Source organism: Taudactylus pleione, unplaced genomic scaffold (assembly GCF_031769625.1).
Source record: "Taudactylus pleione unplaced genomic scaffold, aTauple2 ptg000149l, whole genome shotgun sequence".
Lineage (NCBI taxonomy): Eukaryota > Metazoa > Chordata > Amphibia > Anura > Myobatrachidae > Taudactylus > Taudactylus pleione.
This window is the reverse complement of record NW_028284551.1, coordinates 6580739-6606978: the sequence shown is the minus strand read 5'-3', so window position 1 is coordinate 6606978 and position 26240 is coordinate 6580739. Positions and strand designations below refer to the sequence as shown.

Genomic DNA, 26240 nt, shown 5'->3' with positions numbered 1-26240 from the left:
AAAACAGCTAGTGAGGCAGCGAAGAGCAGATCCCAAAGATCTTCGTGATATCAATGAATACCAGATAGCTGCTGCTTTTTATCAATACATGGAATGCTGCTTCCTAAATGCAGGTGCAACACAAGCCTAAGAAGTAACAAAATGATAAAAAGGATGTACAGGACAGTGAAGGCTCATAAGATAATTGCTCAACATACCAACCATTTAACCCATGGAACCTATTCAAAATGCACTCTCAGCGTGTAAAGAAATGTAATAATGTCTAAAACACTTTCATCATTTCAGATAAAAAAAAGATTTCAGAACGGTGCATAATACCATCTTAAAGCCCTGTAAGAGCACAGGAGGGGTGCATGAGTGCTTGCTGACCTTGTTGAGATATGCAGCCCTCTAATTAATTCCACAATGGTCTCACATCTTGTTAGTAACCAAAGACATCACTTTGCAAGTTTCTTTCAGGAATACAAACAGACACTCAGTGCACACTAGCATCAATGTGCCAGGATAACTTGACCTTATCGTCTTTATAGCAATGTTGCATATCTCACAAAGACAAATTATTTAAAAACTCTAATGGAGCGTACACACGGTCAGATTTGTCAGATTTGTCAGATGAACGACTGAACGATTAAACGATTTGAACGATTTGGACGATTTGACCAAAGTTTTGAACGATTTGAAGGATTTGAACGATTGAACGATTTTTGACTGCATTAAAATGAATGGAATCGTCCAAGTCTGACTGCAAACCCATCAGATGTCAGATATCGTTATCTGACAAACGGGAACGCGCATCGTTGATCGTCCATCGTTCAGGCATGTCAGATATGAACGATTTTCCATCAGATATGAACGACTGAACGATTTTTAAATCGTTATCGTCCATATCTGAAGAAAAAATCTGATCGTGTGTATGCACCATTAGTCGATGGCAGATCCTAGTAATGGCTACATAATAGGTAAGTGCTATTTAGCAGAAACCATAATGTCAGTCATTCAGTGTTTTAGGAGTCCCCTAAGTACTGCTGCCCCAGACAAATGCCTATGGCCAATTAATGGTAGCCCCAGCTCTTCATCTATTACAGGTCTATTAGTTATACTTATTTAGGGAAAAGCTATAAGCAGTATTTGGTCTTGTGCGACACTCACTGTCAGCATAAAACTGTTGCAGACCAGAGAGAATGGAATTAGAAACACTTGAAAAATTAAGTGCCTCGAACTATTATATTTCATTTATATTGCACCAATATATTACAATAGCCATTCACAGCAGTCCCTGACTGAATATTCTTCCAAACAAAAACAAACACTAAATGAAGTCAGAAGCCAATTAGTCTGCTAGTATATTTTTTGATTAAGAGGAAAACCGGAGAGAATTAATGAAAACAAAGAGAGAAAACACAAACTCCACACTGATATAGTGACCTGGTGGGAATAGAGGGCCTAATTCAGACCCGTGAGCGAGCGCCGAGCGCTCGCAAGCGGGTTGATGGTGCCCTAATGCACATGCGCACGACAGAGGGAGCTCCGTCGTGCGCATGCGCGAGACCCGCATAGCGACAGCCAAGCTGTCGCTATGGGTCTCGCACCAAAGGGGGCATGCTGTCGATGGTGAGTGACAGCACGCCCCCTTTGGTGGGCGTGCCGGGGGTGTTGCTGCCCAGACGGAGGCATTCCCATGGCAGGGCCGCAACTAGGGGGGGGCTAGAGGTGCACGTGCACCGGGTGCCAGAATACAGGGGGTGAAAAAGGGATGACTCACGGTGGCTTGGGGGCTGGAGAGTCACAAAACGGCCATCCAAAAATGTCCGCCACCAAGGAGAAGACAGATGCTAGAGGTTCTTACTGGACCTCTAGTGTCTGCTGGCCAGCGCAAGTGCTGGGAGAATATGCTGAAAGCTGCATCTTCTCTCGTGAAACCCCCTGGCAATGAGCATAAACCCCATGGCAACGAGCATGTAACCCCTGGCAATGAGCATAAAACCCGTGACAACGAGCAGGTAATTTTAAGTAACTAGAAGCCTTACTGTGGGGCATAAAATGGTATCGGGCAAATATGTAAGTGGCACTTTGGTAATAGGCATTACAGTGTGTGGCATAATGTGTAATGGACATTATTGTGTGTGGAATAATGTAAGTCACTATACCAGGGACGTTTGACTAGTGCACTGCCTTATGGAGGAGCAAGGGCAAAATCCAGGTACGGGAAGGGGCGCAAAATTGCTACCTTGCATCGGGTGACAGATATCCTAGTTTCGGCCATGCCCATGGGAACGCCTACCGTCTGGGTCTGGCCCCAATTACATCACTAGTGATGTCAGTGGGAGTGCTTTTGGCTCTGATAGAGCCAAAAGCACTCCTGGGCTTGCGGCAGCGAGACCCTACTGCAGGGTCTCGTCGCAAGCCAGATTGTCGCGATGGTCATGACCATCGCGCCCATCTTTTTGGCCGCTCGCATAAGCTGTGGGTGCGGCCAGGAAGCCGCTCCATTTTTAGGTAGGAGGGCCCTGATTCAGAGCGAGCGCTCTGGTCAGAGCATCCGGCTCTGAATCAGGCCCAGAACTCATTGCTGTGAGGCAGAACAGTGGAAGATTTGTGGACAGAGGGTGGCAGCAGAGAGAGTAGTGCTTTACTACAGATATCGCTTTCAGGAACTTACTTTGTAACCACAAGCAACAGCTTGCTAAAGAAATTAAAAGAAAAGAAAAAAAATAACAGCTTAAAAAAAAAACAGATAATTCAGTTATTTAAGATTCTATTTTAATGAAACACATTAATATAACTTATCAGTAAGGGATTTAATAAAACACCAAAAACCCTAATATGACTATTTGGCCTAATGACATGCAGTAGGTACATATTACTAGATATAAAGATACATGAACTAGGATGGTTGTTGTCTTGTTCATTAAAGGGGAAACATGGTGCTTTTAACTGCCATACATACAGTGGTTTAGTTTAATAGATAAATAAAATTATAAACTGCTGCTTCATTTACTCAAAAATATAGTGTTTTACAGATATAAATTTAGACGCTAAACTTCGTTGTATTTATTTTTTAAATGAAATTCGTTTTATACGGAATACCAGTAATATTCACATGTAAACAGAAGTTTAAATAATCAGAACTGAATATATTTACAGCTTTCTGCATGGGGAAGGATATTGTTCCAATGTACTACCTTTCATTAAACATCTATTTTTTTTTTTTTTTAAAGTCACCCAATCCTTTGTATTAAGGTTTTCTGCTGTGTTTGGGAGGTGGGCCAAGTCAGTGGCATTTCATATGCCCCTCACTCACCCCCCTCCACGTCACAAACTTCATGTCATCTTATTTGACCGAAGTCATGTGATTCAATTCCAATGAGGCTGGATAGAAGATATGGGAGGAAGGGGGGTGGGCTTAATGTAGACATCGGATTTATTGTGTAAGGTCCTCCAAAGATGGCAGACGTTATAGGATAGGTACATACTAATTTTTACTAGATCGCAATTGATCATATGTAATATATGGGATTATATTTACAACACAGAAAGCCTTAAAAATGTTTACTTTCCTGCAATTAAGGTTCAGAATGAGACTGGTATAAGGGGATATAGATAACTATAATCATAGCATAACATTTAGGAAATTAAGATAAGAAATTGTGTCTTTATAGCTACATTTTAAAATAGGATATGTGTGTTGTATCTTTTTAACATAAAAGAGTAATGTGCCCCCTAATAAATACAGTATTTGTCAGCAAATATATATTAGTATCATCTCACCGTAAAACCAGGGAATGTGTAAATCAGCTGTGTCTCCAGACAAAGGCCCATTCGGAAGCCCTTGGCAAGGACCCTAGCTTCAATAATAATCAGATGACTGTACAGCATGCTGACATTACTTCTAACACGGGAAATAACACACAAGCAAGAGGAACAGTCTGTGACCAATACATCAAACAATCTGAAATAAGCAGCTGAAGATAACATGGCGAGCACAAATGTGACATTCATAGAATACACAGCTCTTGCTGCTTTTATTTATGGTTAACTGGTGCCTGAACAATGCTCGGGATGTTTGAAGTTACAACTGACATCATGAAGATCACTTTGCTCCTGCTGTGCGATTCTAATTTGTTTTGAATAATAATCTTGCTTTATTCCATCTAGCTAAAATCATATTTGAAACAACTTCCACTACCTGTAAAATTCTATTAGTCATATTAAGGCAGGGAATAATGGCTCCAGCACCCAGGTAAGAGTCTGTATGATGTTCTGGAGATGCACAAAATCCTGTACCCACTGACATTAAAATATATCTTTGTTTTTTGTTATTTAAATCTAGCAGGCTACAATGGCTATAAATGGGTAGGACAATAATGCTGGGTACACACTTGGTGATATATATCGCTCGTTCTATCGATGAGTGTTATATCGCGATTGCATCAGTGGGTGTGTACACCCGATATTTCTGTGAAGCAAAAAAATTGTGCTGATTATAGTACCAAAATATTCTTACATTTTATTTAGGAGCATATAAATAAAAAGATGATCACGGCTATAAGTTTAAAAGGCAAGTAACCCATAGTATTATCACATTAGCAATTTAATGACAATTTTCTGCTCAGTTATCTACAGGCTGTGAGTATATATATTATATTATATATACACACACACACACACACACTGTTGTGAGAGGGTCCATTTTTGGATATCTGAAGACAAAAGACAACTCTAAGGGGTATATTTACGAAAGTACGGGTTTTTAGAAGTGGAGATGTTACCCGTAGCAGCCAATCAGAATCTCCTTATCATTTATCTAGTACCTTAAGATAATAACTACATTTCCACTTCTAAAAACCCGCACTTTAGTAAATATACCCCTAAAGCTGGGTACCCACTATACAATGCTCACATAAGATGCAATGTAATTTTATGATTTTTCCTTGTGAAGAAACACGGCCAGAGAGAGAAAACGTATCTGTGCTGACAGTTTGTACATAGAGGATATCTGGGATGAAAACACGTAGACAAAAGTGCACAACAGAGATGATGTGTCTCCATAGTAACCAAGACAAAAGCAATGAGATGTCATACAACCTTCAGCAACCAACAAAGTAAAATAGTTACTAAAAGGGACCCTTATAAATACAGCTCAATGTCCTAATTATTTCCTAGCTCTATACTTTTGGAATGTACAGGTCTTCTGTATCTGTACATTCCATGGCAGCTATGACTTACTTTATGGTGTCTCTAGAGCCAATCACTCAGACTAGCCCAGGGTTCCCAAACCCAGTAAAGTCTCACAGTCAAAAGTGCATTTACTTTAGGTGGTATCCACTTGGGAAGATTAAGGGAAGGATAAAATAGGGAATAGAGGGCTCCAATTCAGACCCGCTCACTAGGATGCGTTCGCACGCAGCCAGCCGATGTTTGCATTCTGCGCGTGCATACAGTATGCATCGCAGTGCGCAAACCAGAACGAGCGATCGGGAAGTGTTCGCTCACTGCGCATAGACAGCCCGGCTGAATGAGTGACAAGACAAGCCATTTCTAGGGGCTGGCCGCTAGAAACGAGGGAGTGGAGGTGCGAGTGTAGGCGTTCCCGAGAGTCTTAACGCTGTTTCAGAGGCGTGCATCATTAAGACGCAGCGTCATAGTACACGTCACTTGGCTGAATTTTACACTGAATCACTCGCAGTGCTTGCAGCAGGGTATGGTCAACCACAAGTGCGGTGTATGCATCCGATAGTACTCGATGTTACCGATGGTTGCATACACTTCCTGGAGATGACGTGCACAAGTGGGCGTTTTAAGACAGGCTGGTGGGCGTCTGCATACACAAAGCGATCGCACGGTAAGACATAGTGGGCGTGCATATGCCTTGCCGTGTGATCGCCTGCCTTGCTGTTAGTTAGCTGAATTTGTATACGCATCTAGCGAGTGGGTCTGAATTGAGCCCAGAGAACGTTAGTTCCACCTTTAATTCTCGCTCATATCTCCTACATGTATTTCTGTTATTGTTAACATGTGATGTCTCCTATATTTGGTTGAACTGTCGGAGCCATAAGTCACACTGTTACTTACGTCTTTTGAATTTCTTCTGAGCTATGTATGCAACTTATTTACTGACTGTGTAACCTGCATCGTGCTTCAATAAAAAAAAAGATGGTTTAAAATAGGAGATGGTTATATGCAAACAGGTGAAATGTTGGCTCTAAACAAAGCAGATTATGGGGATGGAGCTGGGATTTCAACTATATGTATGCAAAAATGGCTGTGGAGAGTTTTATCAACACAAAATACACACCATCTGTGGATGTTCTTAAATGTTATGTGTACATAAGTATTAGTTAATACACCATTTATCTAGTATGCCATAATGTAATTAGCAATACCTTAAAGGGTATGCAGTTAGAACATCAACATCGACTGAATGTCAACATACATTATATCGACATGGACAAAATGTTGACAGTGAAAATGTCATCACTACTGCTAAGAGTAACGGTTAGGGTTATACTTATGTCAAAAAGACATTGTCGACATTCTGACCATGTTGATATTTCATCAGTGTCAACATGATGAACATTTTGATATGTTCATTGTCGACATTATAAATGTGGAAATGCTGAATGACGGCATAATCTACTGAACCTCATTAAAGCGGTCATCACTCATCTACTGCACTGAGAGGTTTAACCCAAGGTACCGTTGGTATTATTACAGCCTTAGAAATCACTGACTAGGGCCTAATTCAGAGATGGACGCAATGCTGATATTTACACAGATTGAGCGATTGTTAGCCATGCATGCGCTTACATGCATGACTCATTCCGCATGCGCAGCGATGGAATTGTGAATACGCTCACACAGATGAGTCAATCGCAAAGTGAGTGACAGGTAGTCAGCGTTTGGGGGAGTGGTTAGAAAAACACTTGCGTGTCTGACCATTTAAACACTGTTTCCTGGGCATCCATACATTTTAGTTCTTGCTCGCAGCAGGAGAGCCCTTAGACAGCTTAGACTTACTCAGCAGGCTGATGGCCGTCTCATCTACCTTCAATGTTCCCAGTTTTGTGCGTGAGAGATGGCTGTGAGATGCTTTCAGTGGGTGTCTCCAAGCACTGGACGGCGAGTGAGTCATTACTATATTTTCGTAATTGCGATCTGTGAGAGAATACAGCTGCAATAGCATTTGCGTTCATCTCTGAATCTGGCCCTTAGAACACTAAGTACACCATTTTCCACTTCATTATTTTTCAACTGATAAGTATGTGTGTGACATTTAGCAGTATAGATGCCAGCGATATAACGTGACCCCAACTAAAACTAAGGTTTTGAAAAATCTTAGTAATTTGGCTGGTTTGGAAATTCCTCTCAAGTCTTCAAAAACATCACAAATGTAACAATTACCTGTAAACAATCATATGCTTCAGACTTTGATTGTGCCTTGTTTGATTGAACTGGTAACATCTGCGATTTATTACTACAACAATCATTGTGGACAAGTGATAATTCTGCCTTAAGGGGCCCATTACGTCAACGATCCATCGGCCAGATTCTGTGTTTTGCCAATGACAAAAAAAAAAACAACTGGCAAATCCTACATGTTGGAAATGCTCGATTCACTGATTCCCACACATTTTTTTTTCTATCGGAATCAGCAAATCAAGAATTTCCAACATGTTGGATTTTGCCAGTTATCTGCAAATCAGAGAATCGATATATGGGTCCTTTTAAGGAAGCCCCATGCACTTTCCCTACCACCAGTTGCTGGCGCTTTATAAGTAAATTATAATAATAGTGTTCTGTATATTACAATGCAGTTCTTTATTCAGCATGATGTACCTCTGTTTCTTAGCTATGATGGTGTTTTGTTCCATTTGTTTGTATTGTTTTTGTTTTCTATACTCTGTACCGATACTGCTCTGTTCTAAGCTTTGATGTGCCTTAATAAAATGTACTTAAAAAAACAACAGTGCAGTTCTTTGGTAGCGCTCATTAAGTATGCATACTTTGAGCACTCCATTAAAGTGGGGACAAAGTAAAGGTTTTGTGAACTCGTAACAGGCACAGGGCAGGTTTGCAGACTTACTCTAGGAAAAAAAAGACTTTTGTGGAATGGTTAATTCATACAGAGGTGAAGAACCAAAGTTATCACAGTAACTCAGATAGCTGCATCCTCAGCTTTGTAACCTGTATCGAGACACTGAGGGAGATGTATCAAGCAGGTACATGTGGTCAGGGAAGACGGGAGGCAGAGCCGCCCGTCATACTCCCAGTCATGCTCCAGAGTTTTGACAGACCTATTGCCTGTCTAACATGTGGTGTCTACCTAGACATTGTCAACCTCTTTACTGTAGATCTATCAACCAATCAGCTTCTACCCATTATTGCGGGAAGTGGCAGAAATGTAATTACAGTTGATAATACAGTAACCTGCCGACCAACTGTATTCAATTGCTGTAAGCTCAGTTTTTAAAATTGTATCCATAAAGAAAATACCTTTCCAGTTCTTAATAAAGATTTCCTTTGTACAGAAGTTAAAAAGAAAACAAAAAAAATAAAAGAGAAAGACATGATCAAGTACATCGTGTTATTTCTCTACAGACAGATGTTAACATTTTAAAGCACTGAAGAAGGAACAAGCACAGGAAGCAGAATTTGATTTCCATTTATTGAGTTTGCAGACTGTTAATGGTCCCACACTTGAGATTTTTTTTCTTCAAACCATCGCTATGCTCTTATATTAACCGTTCTAAACATTTGTATTCTTATGCTTTTAACGCTAATGTAACACATGGCAATGGGTCTTACAATGGTTTCCTAAAAAAACTAGCTCTATTCAAAAGCACTTAGCACAAGCTTATTGAGATGCAAGGAGAAAAAAAAAAACTATTTAACAATCACATTTTAAACGTGTTTTCAAAAACAAATGTCAGTGGATAAAACCTAGTAAATCCTAATCAGAATGATTGAATTAGAAGTTGGCCTATATTCACTAACCGGTTTTGACCATGAAATGGCAATATTAAATACAAAATATGCCTAGTTTTGCAATTATCTATATAATAAGCAAAGTGTGTGTCTCTCTGTCTGTCTGTAAGTTTGTTCTTTATGCACAGCCAGAGTTTTGTATCTAGCTCCCCCAAATTTGGTATGGTGGTGTATTTTGATCACCCCACGTTGGGTTGTGGAGTGGAGAGGCCAGGATCTCCGCTGGCTTACCCCATGGTCACTCAGCCAGCCGAAGGGATCGCAGATGATGCGATGCTGAGTCCTTGGACGGAGCTTGGATCAGTAATGCATGCAGGAGGCGTGACGCCTTCTTCTGCATTACCATATTACAGCTGCTACCATGTTAGCAGCTGCTGCTATAGCATATCCGTCAGCAGCTGAATCGGTTTGGGTATGAAATCCTGGCGGCTTAATAGCCGCCGGGTGAAATACAGACAGTGGAGGACAGACAGGAACAGAATCCCGATGGCGCAGGTAAGTCACCTAACCCTACCCTTCTTCCCCACAATCCCTTGTGTGTGCCTAACCCTAAAACTCCCGGGGTGGTGCCTAACCGTAAATCCCCCCGGGGGTGCCTAAACCTAACCCCCCCATCCACGCACCCTGAACCTAACCCTTACCTCCCCTCCAGTGGTGCCTAACCCTAACTCCCCCTTCCCCCAACCTAACCCCCACCCCACGGCTAAGAACTAAGTGTCTCTGCTTACCTACGTTCGGAAAGCCGTCCTGTCAGGATTCCGTCGGCGGGCTAAAGATAGGCATCTAGATTTAGACGCCTGTCTTCAGTCCCATGTCAGAATTAGGCAGCAGGATTACGACGGACAGCTTCTCGTCCGTCGTTATATTAACTGTATTCCGCTGAATCACCCCCTCTGTTCTGCAGTGATTTCTGAAAGTCAAGTGATTTTAGAAGCTATACTGATTTCCGTTCTGTAAGTCAGTCTGCTCTTGATATATCCCATTCCAAACGGTATGAGAATACGCCTGCCTGCACTGTCATTTACTCCTAATTTGTATAGTTATCCAGGTTATAGGCGAGGACAATGTAAAAAAATTAAGGCTGCAGTTGTACTTTAGGGTCCAGTCTTCAACCTGGGCAAGGCCGGTTATCCCTACTAGTTATTATTACTGGTTTACATTTTGGGATCAAAACCACTGAGAATTAACAGCTTGCAAAAGCTGCTGCTTAGTAAATCTAGCTCAAAACCTTCAGCTGGGTTTCTGGTCTGAAAAGGTTAAAAAAATAAATATACCATTATAATCATCTATCTGCTGTAACAGTAACAATTGTTACTTTGCAAATGAGCAGCAAATAGTATCATACACATTATATGTACATACACACACAAATAAATAATATATGCCCAGTTCCAGCCCCACTCAGAGTTAACCTCAGCAACAGCAACATGGCCAGTCCCCCTCTCCTGTCCCCTCAGCCAGAGCTAATTTACATTACTTACCTAGAGAGACTCACTCTTCAGGTTGGAGTGGGAGTCGCCAGGACCCTCCGTCCTGGGCTGTGCTTGCTGCTGTGCCAGTGGACTGGGGCGTCCCTGCCTTCTTTCCTGTGGCAGATGGTCCTATAGGCACTGGGCGGCAGCTAATATCGAGGCGGAGCCGTGAGTTGTCACTCATGGCTCTGCTCCGCAAAGGCCCATGGAAGGAGTGGCCGGGGCTGGGCATACCCTCCGGCAGCCATCTTCCTGGTCTCCTCCTGTAGCCAGAATGAGCTTCTCTGCAGAAGCTCATTCTGATCTGCCTGTCACTACAGTCCCCTGACTGCTGGGCTGCCCAGGTCCGATCGCGGCAGTGACGGGGGGAGCTGCAGAGCCGTGGAATGCCCCTAGGCATTTGCTTACAATGCCTAGGGCCGGTTCTGGCATTGCATAAAATCACAATACAATTTAGGCAAAAAAAAAAATCTTAAATTCGGTATTAACTGTGTAACAGGTTCTTTCTAAATAATCAACAATGAGCACACAAAAGCGTGAACAAATGATCAGAAAATAGTAGCCATACATAGCATTTTATAGTAGCAAAATATATGGGTTGACTTGCACTGAAACGGACATCACACCATCAAATACTGTGTTATATATATATATATATATATATATATAACACTCAGGCACTCAAAACTGACTTTAAAATTAAGCTTATCTTATGGAAAATACATTTTGGCCCAGGACATAACGTCATAATTAATGTGAGGTTCAGGAACTGTGGGCCTGATTCAGGGCCGGATGCTCTGAAAGAGCGCTCGCTCTGAATCAGGGCGTTTGTTTTTTTACGTGCTGCCTCCTGGCCACTCGCATAGCTGTGGGTGACCACCCACAGCTATTGCGAGCGGCCAGGTGATGGTCGCGATGGTCTCGACCATCGGGGCATGCAACGAGACCCTTGTGGTAGGGTCTCGTTCCCGCAAGCCCCAGTGAGCTTCTGGCTCTTACTAGAGCCGGAAGCTCATCACTGACATCACTCGTGATGTCAGAGGGGCCGCCCCCAAACGGCAGGCTTTCCGTCGGGAACGCCTCCGTTTGGCCAGCCACCCCCCGTGCCGGCCTCCAAAATCGGGTAAGCTGTCAATCAAAATCGACAGCTGCCCTGCTTTGGTGCGAGACCCGTAGCGACGGAGCGCCCGTCGCTAGCTGGGTCTCACGCATGCGCACTTCGGAACCGGCTCCAGGCGTGCGCAGTGGCCGAACATCGACCCGCTTGCGAGAGTGTCTGAATCAGGCCCTGAGTTCCTGCTAAAAAATAGCCCTATATACATATTTATATCCACCAAAGTGCAGCACTCCATGCATCGAAAACAACTCACAACACGGCAGCCAACGTCAACGCTTCAGTGCTAATCAAACACGCATTTTCATCAGGAGATATATATATATATATATATATTAGGGATGAGCGGGTTCGGTTCCCTGAGAACCGAACCCACCCGAACTTCGGGGATCCGGGGCGATCCGAGCCCAAGCTCGGATCTCCCTGTCTGCCCCGGATCCCTCTCCCGAGGCAAAACCTCGAGATCTGCTGTCGGATCTCGAGGTTTTGCCTCGAGCGGCCATTTTAAAAAAAATGCCTTTGCCTTTAATGGGCAAAGTGCTGATTGGCTGACAGAGCCGTCTGTCACGGCTCTCAGCCAATCAGCATTATGGTGCTCATTTGCATGTAGCACGGACTCGTGAGATCCGTGCTACATGCATCTGTGTGATTGACAGTGACACAGAGCACAGATGGGTCAGTGAGACCCGTCTGTGCTGCTGTGTATTTCAATGACACAGATGCACGCACGGACCAGGAGATCCGTGCTACTTGCATCTGTGTCATTGACACAGAGCACTAACGGGTCCGTGAGACCCGTCTGTGCTGCTGTGGTAAAAAAAAAAAAAAAAAACCTGTGTAAAAAGAGAAAAAAATGGCGTGCCCCCCCCCAAAAAAAGAGCAACCAGCCCCGGGCATTAGTGACCCAGTGCTGGGTGTGCTTAAATACAGGGGACAAACGACATAGGGGTCCCCTGTACTTAAACACAACCAGCACCGGGCTAGTCAGAACCAGAGCTGGTTGCCAAAATACGGGGGACAAACGACGTAGGGGTCCCCCGTATTCTGCGCAACCAGCTCTGGGCTCTGATCCGGTCCTGGTTCTGGAAATACAGGGGAAAAAAATGAGTAGGGTTCCCCTGTATGTTCCAGAACCAGCACTGGACTTTTTCTAGCGGGGGGCTGATGCCACAGCCAGGGGAGCCCTTTCACCGGGCCCCCCAGCCGCAGCATCAGCCCTGACCGCTAGTCAGCCCAGGCCGGGGATCCCTGGAGAGCTGGGGACCCCCCCAATAAAGGGGTCACCCTCTCCAGGGCTCCCCAGGCCCATGCTGATAGCCCGGGGCTATCCCCGCCACCCCTGGTGGCGGTGGGTGGCGGGTTGATTGTGTGGTGTGGTGTAAATAAAGAATATCAAACATTGTCTTTACAAGTAGAACTGCAAGTCCCAGCAAGCCTGCCCCGCATGCTGGTACTTGGAGAACCACAAGTACCAGCATGCAGGGCATTAAGGGCCCACTAGTACCTGTAGTTCACCTGTAAAAAAATGTTTAAAAAAAACACAGGACACACACACCGTGACAGTATAAGTTTATTAAACATACATACACACACACACACATGTACACATACTCACCTATGTAACCCTGTAGCATCGGTCCACTTGTCCGGTAAAGTATCCATAGGGGACCTGTGAAAAAAAACATACTCACCATCTCCTATGCGAGGTTCTGTCCTCTTCGTTCCAAAGTAGGCATCCCCGGACTTGGCAAAAAAAAAAAAACGAAAACGCGATCCACGAACTTAGTACCGTTCTATAGAACGGTACTTCCCGAATGAGAGCTTAGCGGCGGGGTATCACCATGGAAACCCCGCTGCTAAGCGTTCATTGGCTGAGAGAGGCCATCTCCCGTCTCTCTCAGCCAATGAACGGCTCCCTCCATTGTAGTCAATGCTGGGAGCCGCAAGGTTATTAAAGTTTACCCTGCGGTTCCCACCATTGACTACAATGGAGGGAGCCGTTCATTGGCTGAGAGACGGGAGATGACCTCTCTCAGTCAATGAACGCTTAGCAGCGGGGTTTCCATGGTGATACCCCGCCGCTAAGCTCTCATTCGGGAAGTACCGTTCTATAGAACGGTACTAAGTTCGTGGATCGCGTTTTCGTTTTTTTTTTTTGCCAAGTCCGGGGATGCCTACTTTGGAACGAAGAGGACAGAACCTCGCATAGGAGATGGTGAGTATGTTTTTTTTCACAGGTCCCCTAGGGATACTTTACCGGACAAGTGGACCGATGCTACAGGTTACATAGGTGAGTATGTGTACATGTGTGTGTGTGTATGTATGTTTAATAAACTTATACTGTCACGGTGTGTGTGTCCTGTGTTTTTTTAAACATTTTTTTTACAGGTGAACTACAGGTACTAGTGGGCCCTTAATGCCCTGCATGCTGGTACTTGTGGTTCTCCAAGTACCAGCATGCGGGGCAGGCTAGCTGGGACTTGCAGTTCTACTTGTAAAGACAATGTTTGATATTCTTTATTTACACCACACCACACAATCAACCCGCCACCCACCGCCACCAGGGGTGGCGGGGATAGCCCCGGGCTATCAGCCTGGGCCTGGGGTGCCCTGGAGAGGGTGACCCCTTTATTGGGGGGGTCCCCAGCTCTCCAGGGATCCCCGGCCTGGGCTGACTAGCGGTCAGGGTTGATGCTGCGGCTGGGGGGCCCGGTGAAAGGGCTCCCCTGGCTGTGGCATCAGCCCCCCGCTAGAAAAAGTCCAGTGCTGGTTCTGGAACATACAGGGGAACCCTACTCATTTTTTGTCCCCTATATTTCCAGAACCAGGACCGGATCAGAGCCCAGAGCTGGATGCGCAGAATACAGGGGACCCCTACGTCGTTTGTCCCCCGTATTTTGGCAACCAGCGCTGGTTCTGACTAGCCCGGTGCTGGTTGTGCTTAAGTACAGGGGACCCCTACGTCGTTTGTCCCCTGTATTTAAGCACACCCAGCACTGGGTTACTAATGCCCGGGGCTGGTTGCTCTTTTTTGGGGGGGTGCACGCCATTTTTTTCTTTTTTTACACAGGTTATTTTTTTACCACAGCAGCACAGACGGGTCTCACGGACCTGTCATTGCTCTGTGCCAATCACACAGATGCATGTAGCACGGATCTCCCGGGTTCGTGCTACATGCAAATGGGCACCATAACGCTGATTGGCTTCCTGTCTGCCACTGCAGTGCCACTCCTAGATGGGCCACGTGTTTGTGCCGCCCCCTTGTGTCGCTTAGCATAGTCATCCAGCTTCCTCGGTACAACCTTTTGGCCTAAAAACAATATTGTGAGGTGTGAGGTGTTCAGAATAGAGTGGAAATGAGTGGAAATTAATGTTATTGGGGTTATTAATAGCGTAGGAACAAAAAAAGGCCCATTTATGTGATTTTAGCGTTTTTTTTTTATTTTTTAAGAAAAAATCCAGATCCAAAACACAAAACCCAGAACCCAAAACACGGAAGGATGGTTTTGGCAAAACCAATCCAGATCCAAAACACGAAGAAAGATCCAGATCCAAAACCAAAACACAAAACACGAAAAGTGTCCGGTGCACACCCCTAATATATATATATATACACACACACACACACACACACACAAACATACTTGGAAGGAGTTGACCCTTTTCTGGTAAATGACAGTAGGAGATGACTTATCCAAGCAGTTAGACAAAGGGTCATACCAAGTGTATTTGTAGGGGAGGGATGTTGTTTAAACATTGATTGGAGTACTCCCCAACAACTGAGATAAAGCTTGGGATATTCAAACAATGTGGACAGCACAAATCTGGTTAGCACATGTCAGCAATACAGAGCTCTTTCACTGTTAATGCTGCAAAGTGCTACATCACAGCTTCAAATATGCAGCATTTTAAGTGAGTGAAACAATTAACGGGAAAATAATTTATTTAATGATATCCAAGTGTATCTACTGTAGTAATGTGAAATTACTGGCCCATCTACATTAGTATAGAGTTTTGCAGAAATGTTTATGCGACATGTTAAGAAAGAACTTTCTTCTCCTAACTGGCTCTAAATATAGTGAAATGCTACAGTTTTCTCTTTATCACAGCATTCCCAGCATTGCTATTTGTAGTTATTATTTACTGTCATCTTACTAAACACTCTAAAAACTGCCAGGATCCAGACTGGTGTACTACTAATATGGGACCTCTCATCTGGAAACTCCCTATAAAAAGATAAATAATGGCGAGTGCTTGGTGATCAGGTCATTATAAACACATTATAACAAAGTTCCTCCTCATTCAGTCACTGTGAGGAGCACTGCTAAGCTCATTCTGGAAATGTCAGCTGCAGTGTGAGGAAAAAATACTAGGGTACAACTTAAAGATAGTATGGTCTGTTTTAGTATATTATGGTGCTACTGTACATGCTAATAATTACACATGAACTCGTAAAAAAAACACTAAACCCCAAACATTCATAAAAATATATTTAAGTTATATGTTCTCGTAACTCTTATGGTTCCTTATAAGGCATCTAAAAATTATAGTAATAACACGTAGTACATACTAATTGCTAATGTACTGTAAGCCAATCTAGAAATTTATGAGCATATATGGCTTTACTGAAAGCTCATATCAGGCCCTCAAAACAATTTAATATTTCTGGATAGGGCTGAACTTTGCACTAGGGCCTGGCTGTAATACCACAGGTATGTGTTTGTATGTAATGGATGATGATGTATTATTGATTGCTCCCTGTGTATAAAGAGCTCAAACCCTTCTCAACTTTCCATGCAGCTTAATACCCTAAGCATTACCTTAATTCCCATTCATTGATTACCTAAAACACAATGGGCCGTATTCAATTAGCCGTGAAAAGTCCCGTCTTTTTCGCCTGCCGGACTTTCCGCCTACATCGCGCGATTATGGAGAAAACACTTTTTGTGTGCGACTACTTTTCGCCCTATTCAATTCCAAAGGACGCGAAAACGTGTCCCGGCGAAACTCAAACAGGCGAAAAGTGCTGTCAGATTTGGGGAAATCAGCCCAACACCCCCCAAAAGATGCACTGACATGGGGGATCACTATGGATACCCCTGAAAAGCCCTGCTGAAGTATTTGTTGTGCTTAAATGCTCTCTATAGCTGCTATTTAGCGTCTTTGCACAAGTGGTGAAGAATAGCATTTAGCAGGCTTTTTTGCAAAAATAAGAAGTCCCAGCAAATCTGGGGTACATGAAAATAGGTGCAAGCATGGTTAAATATCGCTAAAGTGAGGCTTTAAAAAATGCACCTTCAACAAACACCTGCAATCAAAAAAACACCTGGGGCATACTTGGGGGACCCCCTGGAGTCTATTTTGCTAGTTTTTAAGTTTGTCCCCCAACTTTTAACTTTTTCTCCTCCAAAACGAAAGTACTTTTTTGGGGTGATCCAAAGTTTTTTTTTAAACTTTTGACGCAGTTTACCTTTGGTGGGACTTTCAAGGCTGCAGGTGTTCCCGCAACTTTGCACCCCAAACCTGTACTTTTTTTCGCCTGCATTCAGAGGCGAATCTTTTCCGCTGGTTACAAGGCGCAGACTTTTCGCACCGGCAAAAAGTCTTTGTAATTGAACTACGGGATAAGTTCTCGCCTAGCGAAATGTCGTCATCGGTAGAAACTTTTCGCTGAAAAAGGCTTATGGCGGCTAATTGAATACAGCCCTAAGAGGGGTATCCTATTACCTGCGGTAATTGCAGCATGGAAAAAATGGGCTTTTATCGCGATAAAAGTATGATGGTCATTATTGGGCTATTCAATGATAGCCCTTTTTTTGTGCGGAAAATTACCATTTCTCGTGAGAAAAAGGTGGCAGTGAAAAAAAACTTACCAGAAATTTGGTTTTGTCTGCCTCAGGCAGGCGAAACAAAGCCCCCATTAAGTGCTGGCATCGGTCTAATTGGATAGCCCAATCAGCGGTAATTAGCAGCGGCTAATAGGATACCGCCCTATAAAGGCGAAAATAGAAGTACAATAATAAGCTAAACTGATGAAATGGGGATGAGGAGCGATAAATCTAGATTACAAAGAATGAATTAAATGTGATGTGATAATGAAATGAAGGACGCAGGAAGAGTAATTCAAGACATGCAGATCTAATAATTCATATAGCAATAAACTATCGCTTTCATTACAGAAAATCATTATAATTATGCATTAAATTATTCTAATAGGTTATTATCAAGACCAACTAAAAATTCTGAGTGGCAGTGGAGTGGTCATTCGAGAAATGAATGCAAAACAGTAATGCACTAAAGTTAGAGACCGCTTGGGGGAAAATGCATCCAGCTGATACCTGTACAGAGAATAGTAGAGTCTTATACATGCTGGGGGCATGAGGGGTGGGGAAAGATATCTGTATGGGCAGTTAATGGTGTCAATAGTTATATTAACATGGAGAAAAAGAATTCTAAGCCTATTTCATTTTCTGGATTTGTTTACCAATTTCTACTTGCTCTGTTATCAGCAAAATCTATTGATATCACTTCCTTGAAGTGAGTCACCATGAAGTGACATCCTGGTGGGCCTGGCGCAGCCTCCTCACATCTCCACCAACATAAATAAATGGAGGAAGAGGAACGTCTTAGCTGGTAGGAAGTGCAGCTAGATTACTGGACACAAGAGGATTCCTCCTGTTTTTCCTTGTGGTTCTGCATTGCAGTTTTTGGTAAATAGGAGATCATTTATGTTAAACAGGAAGTGGCAAACAAGAGGACGTGCACATGTAAAGTCTTAGACTTTCGTTTGGGAACAAACAGCAAAGGAGACTTCCCGTAAATCTAAAATTTACTCTTCTCAAATGCACATAATTTATTATTAAGATGGTGTCTGGATCTTTTTGTTTGTTTAAGTTACCTGAAAAGCTGCAGAAAGCCAGCCTTCCATAAACTATTCAGAATATCTCACATACAGTGCATTGATTGATACATTTGAGAGAGCTGAAAAACAATGTCATTAGAAATTCATACCATTGAGGGATTACTGACCTGATCTTCTAATGTAATAGAAAGATATGTCCAGCAAACAAAGGCCATACAGCGGACAAGGGGACATCAGTTAAGAATGGAAAAAAGGAAGTTTCGCTAATAAGATACGAAGGGCACTGTGGGGGTGGTTAAGCTGTGGAACTACTTACAGTGGAGACGGCGATAGCACATCACAGACGGTAAACATGGATTATTATGGATAACAGTCATTTATATAATGCCTACAATATTTAATCATTCACACCAATCCCTGCCCCATGGAGTTTAAATTCTATATTCACTACCCCACAGACACACAGGAGTTAATTCTGTAAGAAGCCAATTAAGCTGGCAGTATGTTTTGGGGGTATTGGAGGAAAATGGAGTACCCGTAAGGAATCCCAGTAAAGCACAATGAAAACAAACACTCCACAGAGACAGCGAACTGGTGACCCCAGCGCTGTGTGGCAGTATGCATACAGTATATGGTTTATTTTGCACTGTACCGTTGCTGTGTTTAAGCCTTTAATGGAGGAGCCTCTCTGACACTGACATCAGGGGCTCATATCCTCTTTGGAATGTGCCATGGGCAAATGTAAAAAAAAAATACAATTCTAAAAATGAGCCACTGACATTTACTGAACAAAATATTTAAGGATTGTATACAATGCTAGTAAGGTAGGAAAGTAAATATATTTCAGCCGTCAGCAAAAGGTACAAAAAGCAAGCTAAACAGGCAACATGCTGGAACATTGCTCATTTACATACGACAGATATGTATAGCTTAATTTAAGGAGTAGAACAAGAATGCTTCTTTATTGTTCATTTAGCTTCATTATTTATTTATATAGTTTTATTATTATTTTAGATGTTTTTAAAAGCATCAGTAGCTGTAGCTATCATAACATATGCTCTGGACATAAAGGGGGCATTCTGTATCCCATTAGGAACTGCACATGTCCGAGGCTAGATGACTGCTCTGCTCAGTGTCACGCTCGGGAACAATGCTATCTGAACAGATTGGAGATCCCACACTTTCAACATGATTTCCTGCTTGGAATGAAACCAGAGCAGTGGCAATTTTCTGCTTACAACAAGGTACATAATCAGCAAGAACATTCCTTAAATAGGGACGAGACATTTTGTTCCAACTGTATTGTACATTTATTACAATGAACGTGAGATAAAAGGGAGAAGTTCACAACACAACAAGCTATAAGCTAAATATTCTAAAATATTGGTATAGGTCACTCATCTGCCTCCACTATGTTTAGATCATACCTCACAACTGTGCCACCACTCTCAGGAGTTGGGATGTAATATCTCCTTCCCTATAGCAGCCAGTCACATCACTACGGCGTGCGCAAGGCAATTCTAAGCTTTGTTTATTTGAGGAGAGGGCAGTTTTGAGGGTCATTCCTCCAACCACACCAGTCAGTGTGCACTCAAGGGAAAATAATTATTTTGCTTGTGTCAGCAGCTGTCAGTGATGGGCACCTGATGGAGCAATTCAATTGTTGTTCCGTTTAGGCACAAACAGTGGTGTAACTAGGGTATTTGGAGCCCAGGGGAAATGTAAAAATGGAGCCCCCCCATGTGCGTGACACACCCCTTTATCGTCACTCTGAACATTCCTTTCCGTATGCACCTTAACCCCAGTATGCAATGTCCCCTGTTGTGGTCCCTCTTATGCAGGCCCATAGTAGTGCCCCTTATACAGTACCCCCAGTAGTGATCCCCCTTATGCAGCCCCCAATTCATCGGCCAACATATCTGCTGCCCGTCGGCCAGTGTGTACCTGCGATATGTCGGTGAACATCGTCCTTCACCAACATATCGTATTGGCTGTGCTGTACAGCCATGGACAGATATGTCTGCAGACACATCTGTCCATCTGCAAATGTGTACGGGCTGTCTGCAGGCCAGCCGTACACACACACACACACACACACACACAGCAGCAGCCATGGTGAGGGGGGCGGGTACACACCCGACACGCCCCCTGGCCGCCGGGACCCGCAGCCAGACACAGATGATGGCCGTTCAGTGTGAACGCTCGATCTGCAGATATATCTGTATAGAGTGTACCCACCATAAATCTCTCTCTGCACATGTGTCATCTACCCCACCTGCAGTACAACATGGTTTTACCAAGGTTCTCAGTTACTTGCTCCTTCATACTCTATTCCCAACTAAGAATCAGGGCCAAGGTACTGAGGATTAGTATATTTTGTTGCAAAGGAATTGGTACTGTATAAAGTAGCAGATTAAGCATAACAATGCAGGGCGTGAATCACATAGAACCTCTGTTTTTTCCCTTTTTACCTCGTTGTGTATTTTTGCCTTTTTACCTCGTTGTGTATTTGTACCTGAATTTTGCATGTCAATTCGCTGACTATTAAGTATTTAGGATTAGTATTTGATTGTCGCAAATGAATTGGTTTAAAGTAGCAGATTAATATGCATATTTTAAGAAAAAGTTGCATGGCGCAGCTAAATTGCAAAGTCTGTGACGCGCCAATTGGGGCCATATTGTAGAGCGATTTGAGGATAGGAAGTGGACACGTGTAGTGGCTACTCCCCTCCTCTGACAAGCTGGTTTGAGTAATTTGTCTTTGCTGATGAAAAAGAACAGTGTGACATGCCTACTGTGTAAGCAAAGAACCGCCCAAATCACAGAGCTATTGTGCTTAGTGCTAAATCAAACCTGAATGATTCAGCATAATGTTTTATAGCAGTCTAGAAGTAGTAAACTATCTATGGTAAGTGTATCCCAACCTTAGTGTTTAACAATCACTCACCCTATAATATATATGCAGAACAAGCTATTCAGAAGCTGTAAAAACGTACATTTAGTAGTCTTGGTCTGCAATTGTTTTTTAAATTGCATCTGAGTTATGAGGTACAGTTTGTGTATATAGACAAGTGCACTTTACAGGAGGTGATGTGCCAGATGTAGGCAGAGGCTGCCGCGTAAGCAAATGCGATAAGCACAGTACACAGCCAAACACACCTTTCTTGTAGAAGTCTGATAAGGAGCTCTTCTCCAGTAGCCTTCATAATTAAAAGTAATTTAAAATCACACTCACATACTGTTTGGACATCTTCTCCTAGAGATACAGGAGAGAAGGTCCAAGGAGATAAAGCAGGGGCAACGATTATGATCTTTTATTTTTAAAGGTGCCACATAGCTTCTGCAGTGCTGAACAACAAATATATAGAGTCACAGTGAAACTTGACATATGTACAGTGAAAGTGAGTGGACATATCTTAGGAACATCACAGAGCAATAAACAGACAGGACGCAGACAAGGTGAGAGAGTTATGGAATAAGGAAACTCTACCTTGATGGGCAATAGCAATGCGATTTGTACAATTAGGCCAAGATGATGGAATTAATGTCTTCACAAGCAAGAGAAGCACACTTGGCATACACTCCCGGTAGACTTCCAGAAATTCCAGAAGAGTATATACTCGTATTTGCTAAATAGGAGACCTTTTTCCAAGGTTAATGAATAAATAGGGCTGATTTGCCTGCAACTGCGCCCCAAATTGCGAGTGAAAATACAAAAGGTGTGACTATCCCAAGATGTGTGCGGGCACCAATAGCATATGCGCCAGGTTTGCATTAGACATATGTCACATAACGTAAACCATGTTTTTATTCATATGTTTTGCTTATGAAATACAAATTGGCTTTCAGGAGTCACTAAAGCTTTAAGTAAAAAAAAAAATACATCAGATGCAATTCACCATCACATGTAGGCTACAGCTGTGGTTCCCAAACTGTGCGCCGCGGCTCCCTGGAATGCCACGGCGCAGTCACTGGGGTGCCATGACGGCCGGTGGCCTAAAGAGGCCGGCCAGTGTATTTTTTTGAGTCATTTTCTTTTGCACAGGTGGGAGAGAGGTTGGCAGTGCGGAGTAGAGCAGAGCGGTGGGGGGGGGGGGAGGGATATTTGATGAGCGGGGGAGAGAGCTGTCACTGTAAAGCAACAGGCTGTGAATCCTGATGTTGCCTGTTGCCGGATGAGGTCCTACAACGCAGTGGGTTGTGGGAGGTGAGACAAGAAGTGTCTGATCTGAGGAGCGATGCTGCAGAATGGTGCTGACGATCACAACTAAAGGTAAGTTAGTGGGGGGAGACATGGAGGGGGACAGAGGGAGAGAGACATGGAGGGGGACAGAGGGAGAGAGACATGGAGGGGGACAGAGGGAGAGAGACATGGAGGGGGACAGAGGGAGAGAGACATGGAGGGGGACAGAGGGAGAGAGACATGGAGGGGGACAGAGGGAGAGAGACATGGAGGGGGACAGAGGGAGAGAGACATGGAGGGGGACAGAGGGAGAGAGACATGGAGGGGGTCAAAGGGAGAGAGACATGGAGGGGGTCAAAGGGAGAGAGACATGGAGGGGGTCAAAGGGAGAGAGACATGGAGGGGGTCAAAGGGAGAGAGACATGGAGGGGGTCAAAGGGAGAGAGACATGGAGGGGGTCAAAGGGAGAGAGACATGGAGGGGGTCAGAGGGAGAGAGACATGGAGGGGGTCAGAGGGAGAGAGACATGGAGGGGGTCAGAGGGAGAGAGACATGAAGGGGGTCAGAGGGAGAGAGACATGGAGGGGGTCAAAGGGAGAGAGACATGGAAGAGGTCAGAGGGAGAGAGACATACAGGCATAGAAGCACAGGATCTGGTCAGAATGTCGACAGGTTCTGAAAGTCAACAGTCAGAATGTCAACAAACAATTTTAACATTTGATTTAACATATTGACACCAGAATGTCGATATACAGTTTGTTTTCTAACTTTTAGTGTAAGGTTAAGGCTAAAATAAGCAAAAAGCTGTATGTCTAATTCATTTGTAAATGTTGACCTAAAGTACATGATGACATTCTGACTGTCGACATTTAGAACCTGAAGACATTCTGAATGTGGACACCCATACCACTCCCCTCCACACCTACCCAACAGGACCCGAGGACTGAACTTGATCATACGTAACACAATTGAAACCATTGAACGTCTTATTTATTATATACAGAAAAACAAATACTGAGGACTACATCCAATGTCATAACAGGAGAAGTAACTCAACAATTTAAGTACGCTGATACGGACCAAAATCTCCAGAGACAAATGTTGAAAACATGGAACAAAGAATAAATAAAACAAACCAGAGAGAGTCAGCATCTATTCCTATTTAGCACAATCAAAGAATGAAAATAAATGAGAACAGATATTTTGCTGCCATACAATAATAGGTATACCTTACTATAGTTAGACAAAACTTGTACAATGCTCTGAAATTCAAAACAATACAAACTGAGCATTGTGGCTGTGGTTATTGTGGGGGAGCAGGTTGACGACACATTGTGCTTGCATTCTGCTGTCCACAAATCTTATGTGCTAAGACTGCAGCAACCAACATATCTATCTTCTGTGGCGGACAAGCCTACACATACTGTAACATTAATGTGTCATTACCTGCACTGATCTAGGCTTACATATATAAAGAAATGACATGCTGCAATTACATAATATGCATGAAACTGTAAAAGTGCGTTACGCATAATATCATTTGTGGATAAATAATCTCTGTGCAATCAGTAGCATAGTTACACACTGCCTTCTGATTCCTGTATGAATAGCTACTGTCTGTATGGCTACATTCATGAAGTAGCTCACTGGTCCCTAATACATGTTGCCTAGTGCTAGAGTAAGCTAGAATTAGTTTGTTCTATCAGTTGTACCTGTCGCACAGATCTCCCATGAACTCAGTGATCAGGTAAGTCTCCTATATTTGCATGTTACAATCTGAGCCATCAGCAGCAGCTCCATTATATCTTCACACGGTCAGATTTTCTTTCAGATTTGAACGATAACGATTTTAAAAATCGTTCCTATCTGGAAGAAACTCTGACATGTGAGCCTGCAACGATGCGCGTTCCCGTTTGTCAGATAACAATATCTGACATCTGATGTGTTTGCAGTCAGGTTTGGTCGATTTCATTCATTTTAATACTGTCTGAAATCTTTCAAATAGTTTGTAAAATCATTAAAATTGTTGGAAAAATCGTTCAATCGTTCATCTGACAGATCTGACCGTGTGTATGCACCATTATTCTTTTACACGCAAGCTTTTGTCATCTTCTAGAAGACGACACCGAACCACTGACTCATCTTCGACAAGAACTCCCAACATTACATATAGATATTTTAAATACAGGTAACTTATTTATACAAGCACAAGTGTGAGACAGTAAATAAAAACTAGGTAGATGCAGGATGGAGAAACGCCTAACAGATTAATGTATTGATCCCTGCAGAGCAGACACGACAGACAAGGTGTGCATACTGACAGATCTCACACCACTGTCTGCTTGGGTGACAGCAGCACTTAACACTCACTATGGAACATTCTGTGGTTTGTTCTATCACAAACCACATGTTTTAACATACCTCCATATACACAGTCAATAAGAATATATGCACGTAATATATACACCAACACATCTCAATCGCACGCAGACCACAGATAACTGATATGATTTTCACAATGAACATAGAAGTAAAAAAAAAAAATTTAAATACAGACATAGCAAGTTACTATGTGGCTGAATTGGGTGCTCGCTACTAGTGAGGACAATATCTGACTAATAGTGAAAACGCAAACGCTGCTGCCTCAGAAAACCATAATTCTGTAGTTAAACTTTGCAAAACTTACTTGTTCCACAGACAACCCCATACTTGTAACCGAGAACTTTTAAGGACTCCATACAATATATAAACGGTTGTAAACATCCCACACAAAAAAAAAAGGAAAGACTTTTCAAACAGCTCAAAAGTTTAAAACTGAAAAAAAAAGAAAGCACACAGGACAACAAGCTGTAATTTGAGAACAAGATCAATAGAAGCAATGTATTTTCACTTTACAGCAGTGAGCAGAGGTAATGATTTACACCTAAACCTTGAGCCACAGTATGCAGTGAGATCATACATTCCCTTCAGCATAAGACAAATGGAAGATGATGTCACCCACAAGTATTGTTTATAGACAAGGTTGGGACATTATGCCCTGGCCTCTCCTTTTTCTAGAGAGCAATAGCAAATATTGAGAGGAAGATAGGAGAAATAATAGACAATGGTCTTTGCAATATAAGTAAATATTTGTTTATGTTCCGTAAACTGAAATAGTTAATGACACAGATTAAAATCCACTGCATGAGCACATGCTATAAACTTCAAAACAATACAATTATACTGTAGATCTATCATACATTGACGCAAAAATAAGATGCAAGATGTCCACAGCCTATCAAGTCTAACATAATGGTTGCCCAATATATATATATATATATATATATATATATATATATATATATATATCTATATAGATCTCATATTGTCGTGTGCTTGTTTATGTAGCCCAAACATAGTGTTGCTGTAGAGTGTAGACAGTGTATGCCTCTGTGTGTTCTGATGCTTTACCATTATCTATATATTGGACCATTAGAAACAGGACTGTGGAGACCTTACCGTGCTTGCTAGCAGACACTTTGTACAACCCAGAGATGTGATTGCTGAAGTTCATTGCTATAAGGCAGCTGAGGAGGAGGACAGGGAACTAAGGTTATGGAGGACTGGTCTTCCTCCCTGCCTTCT

The 26240-nt window shown here is 42.9% G+C and overlaps 1 protein-coding gene across 9 annotated transcripts in view; it reads right to left on the bottom strand.

Annotated features, from left to right (window-relative positions):
- MRTFB (myocardin related transcription factor B) overlaps positions 1 to 26240 on the bottom strand; it is a 450704-nt gene that overhangs the window by 79559 nt on the left and 344905 nt on the right. Inside the window, exon 1 of one of the 9 annotated variants that reach the window (XM_088474240.1) lies at positions 26115 to 26202. The exons of the other annotated variants lie outside the window; for them this stretch is intronic. Coding sequence (XP_088330366.1) covers positions 26115 to 26169 — 55 coding nt within the window. The 5' untranslated portion in view covers positions 26170 to 26202. Of the gene's footprint in view, positions 1 to 26114; positions 26203 to 26240 lie in introns of those variants that run through there. 9 annotated transcript variants of the gene reach the window in all.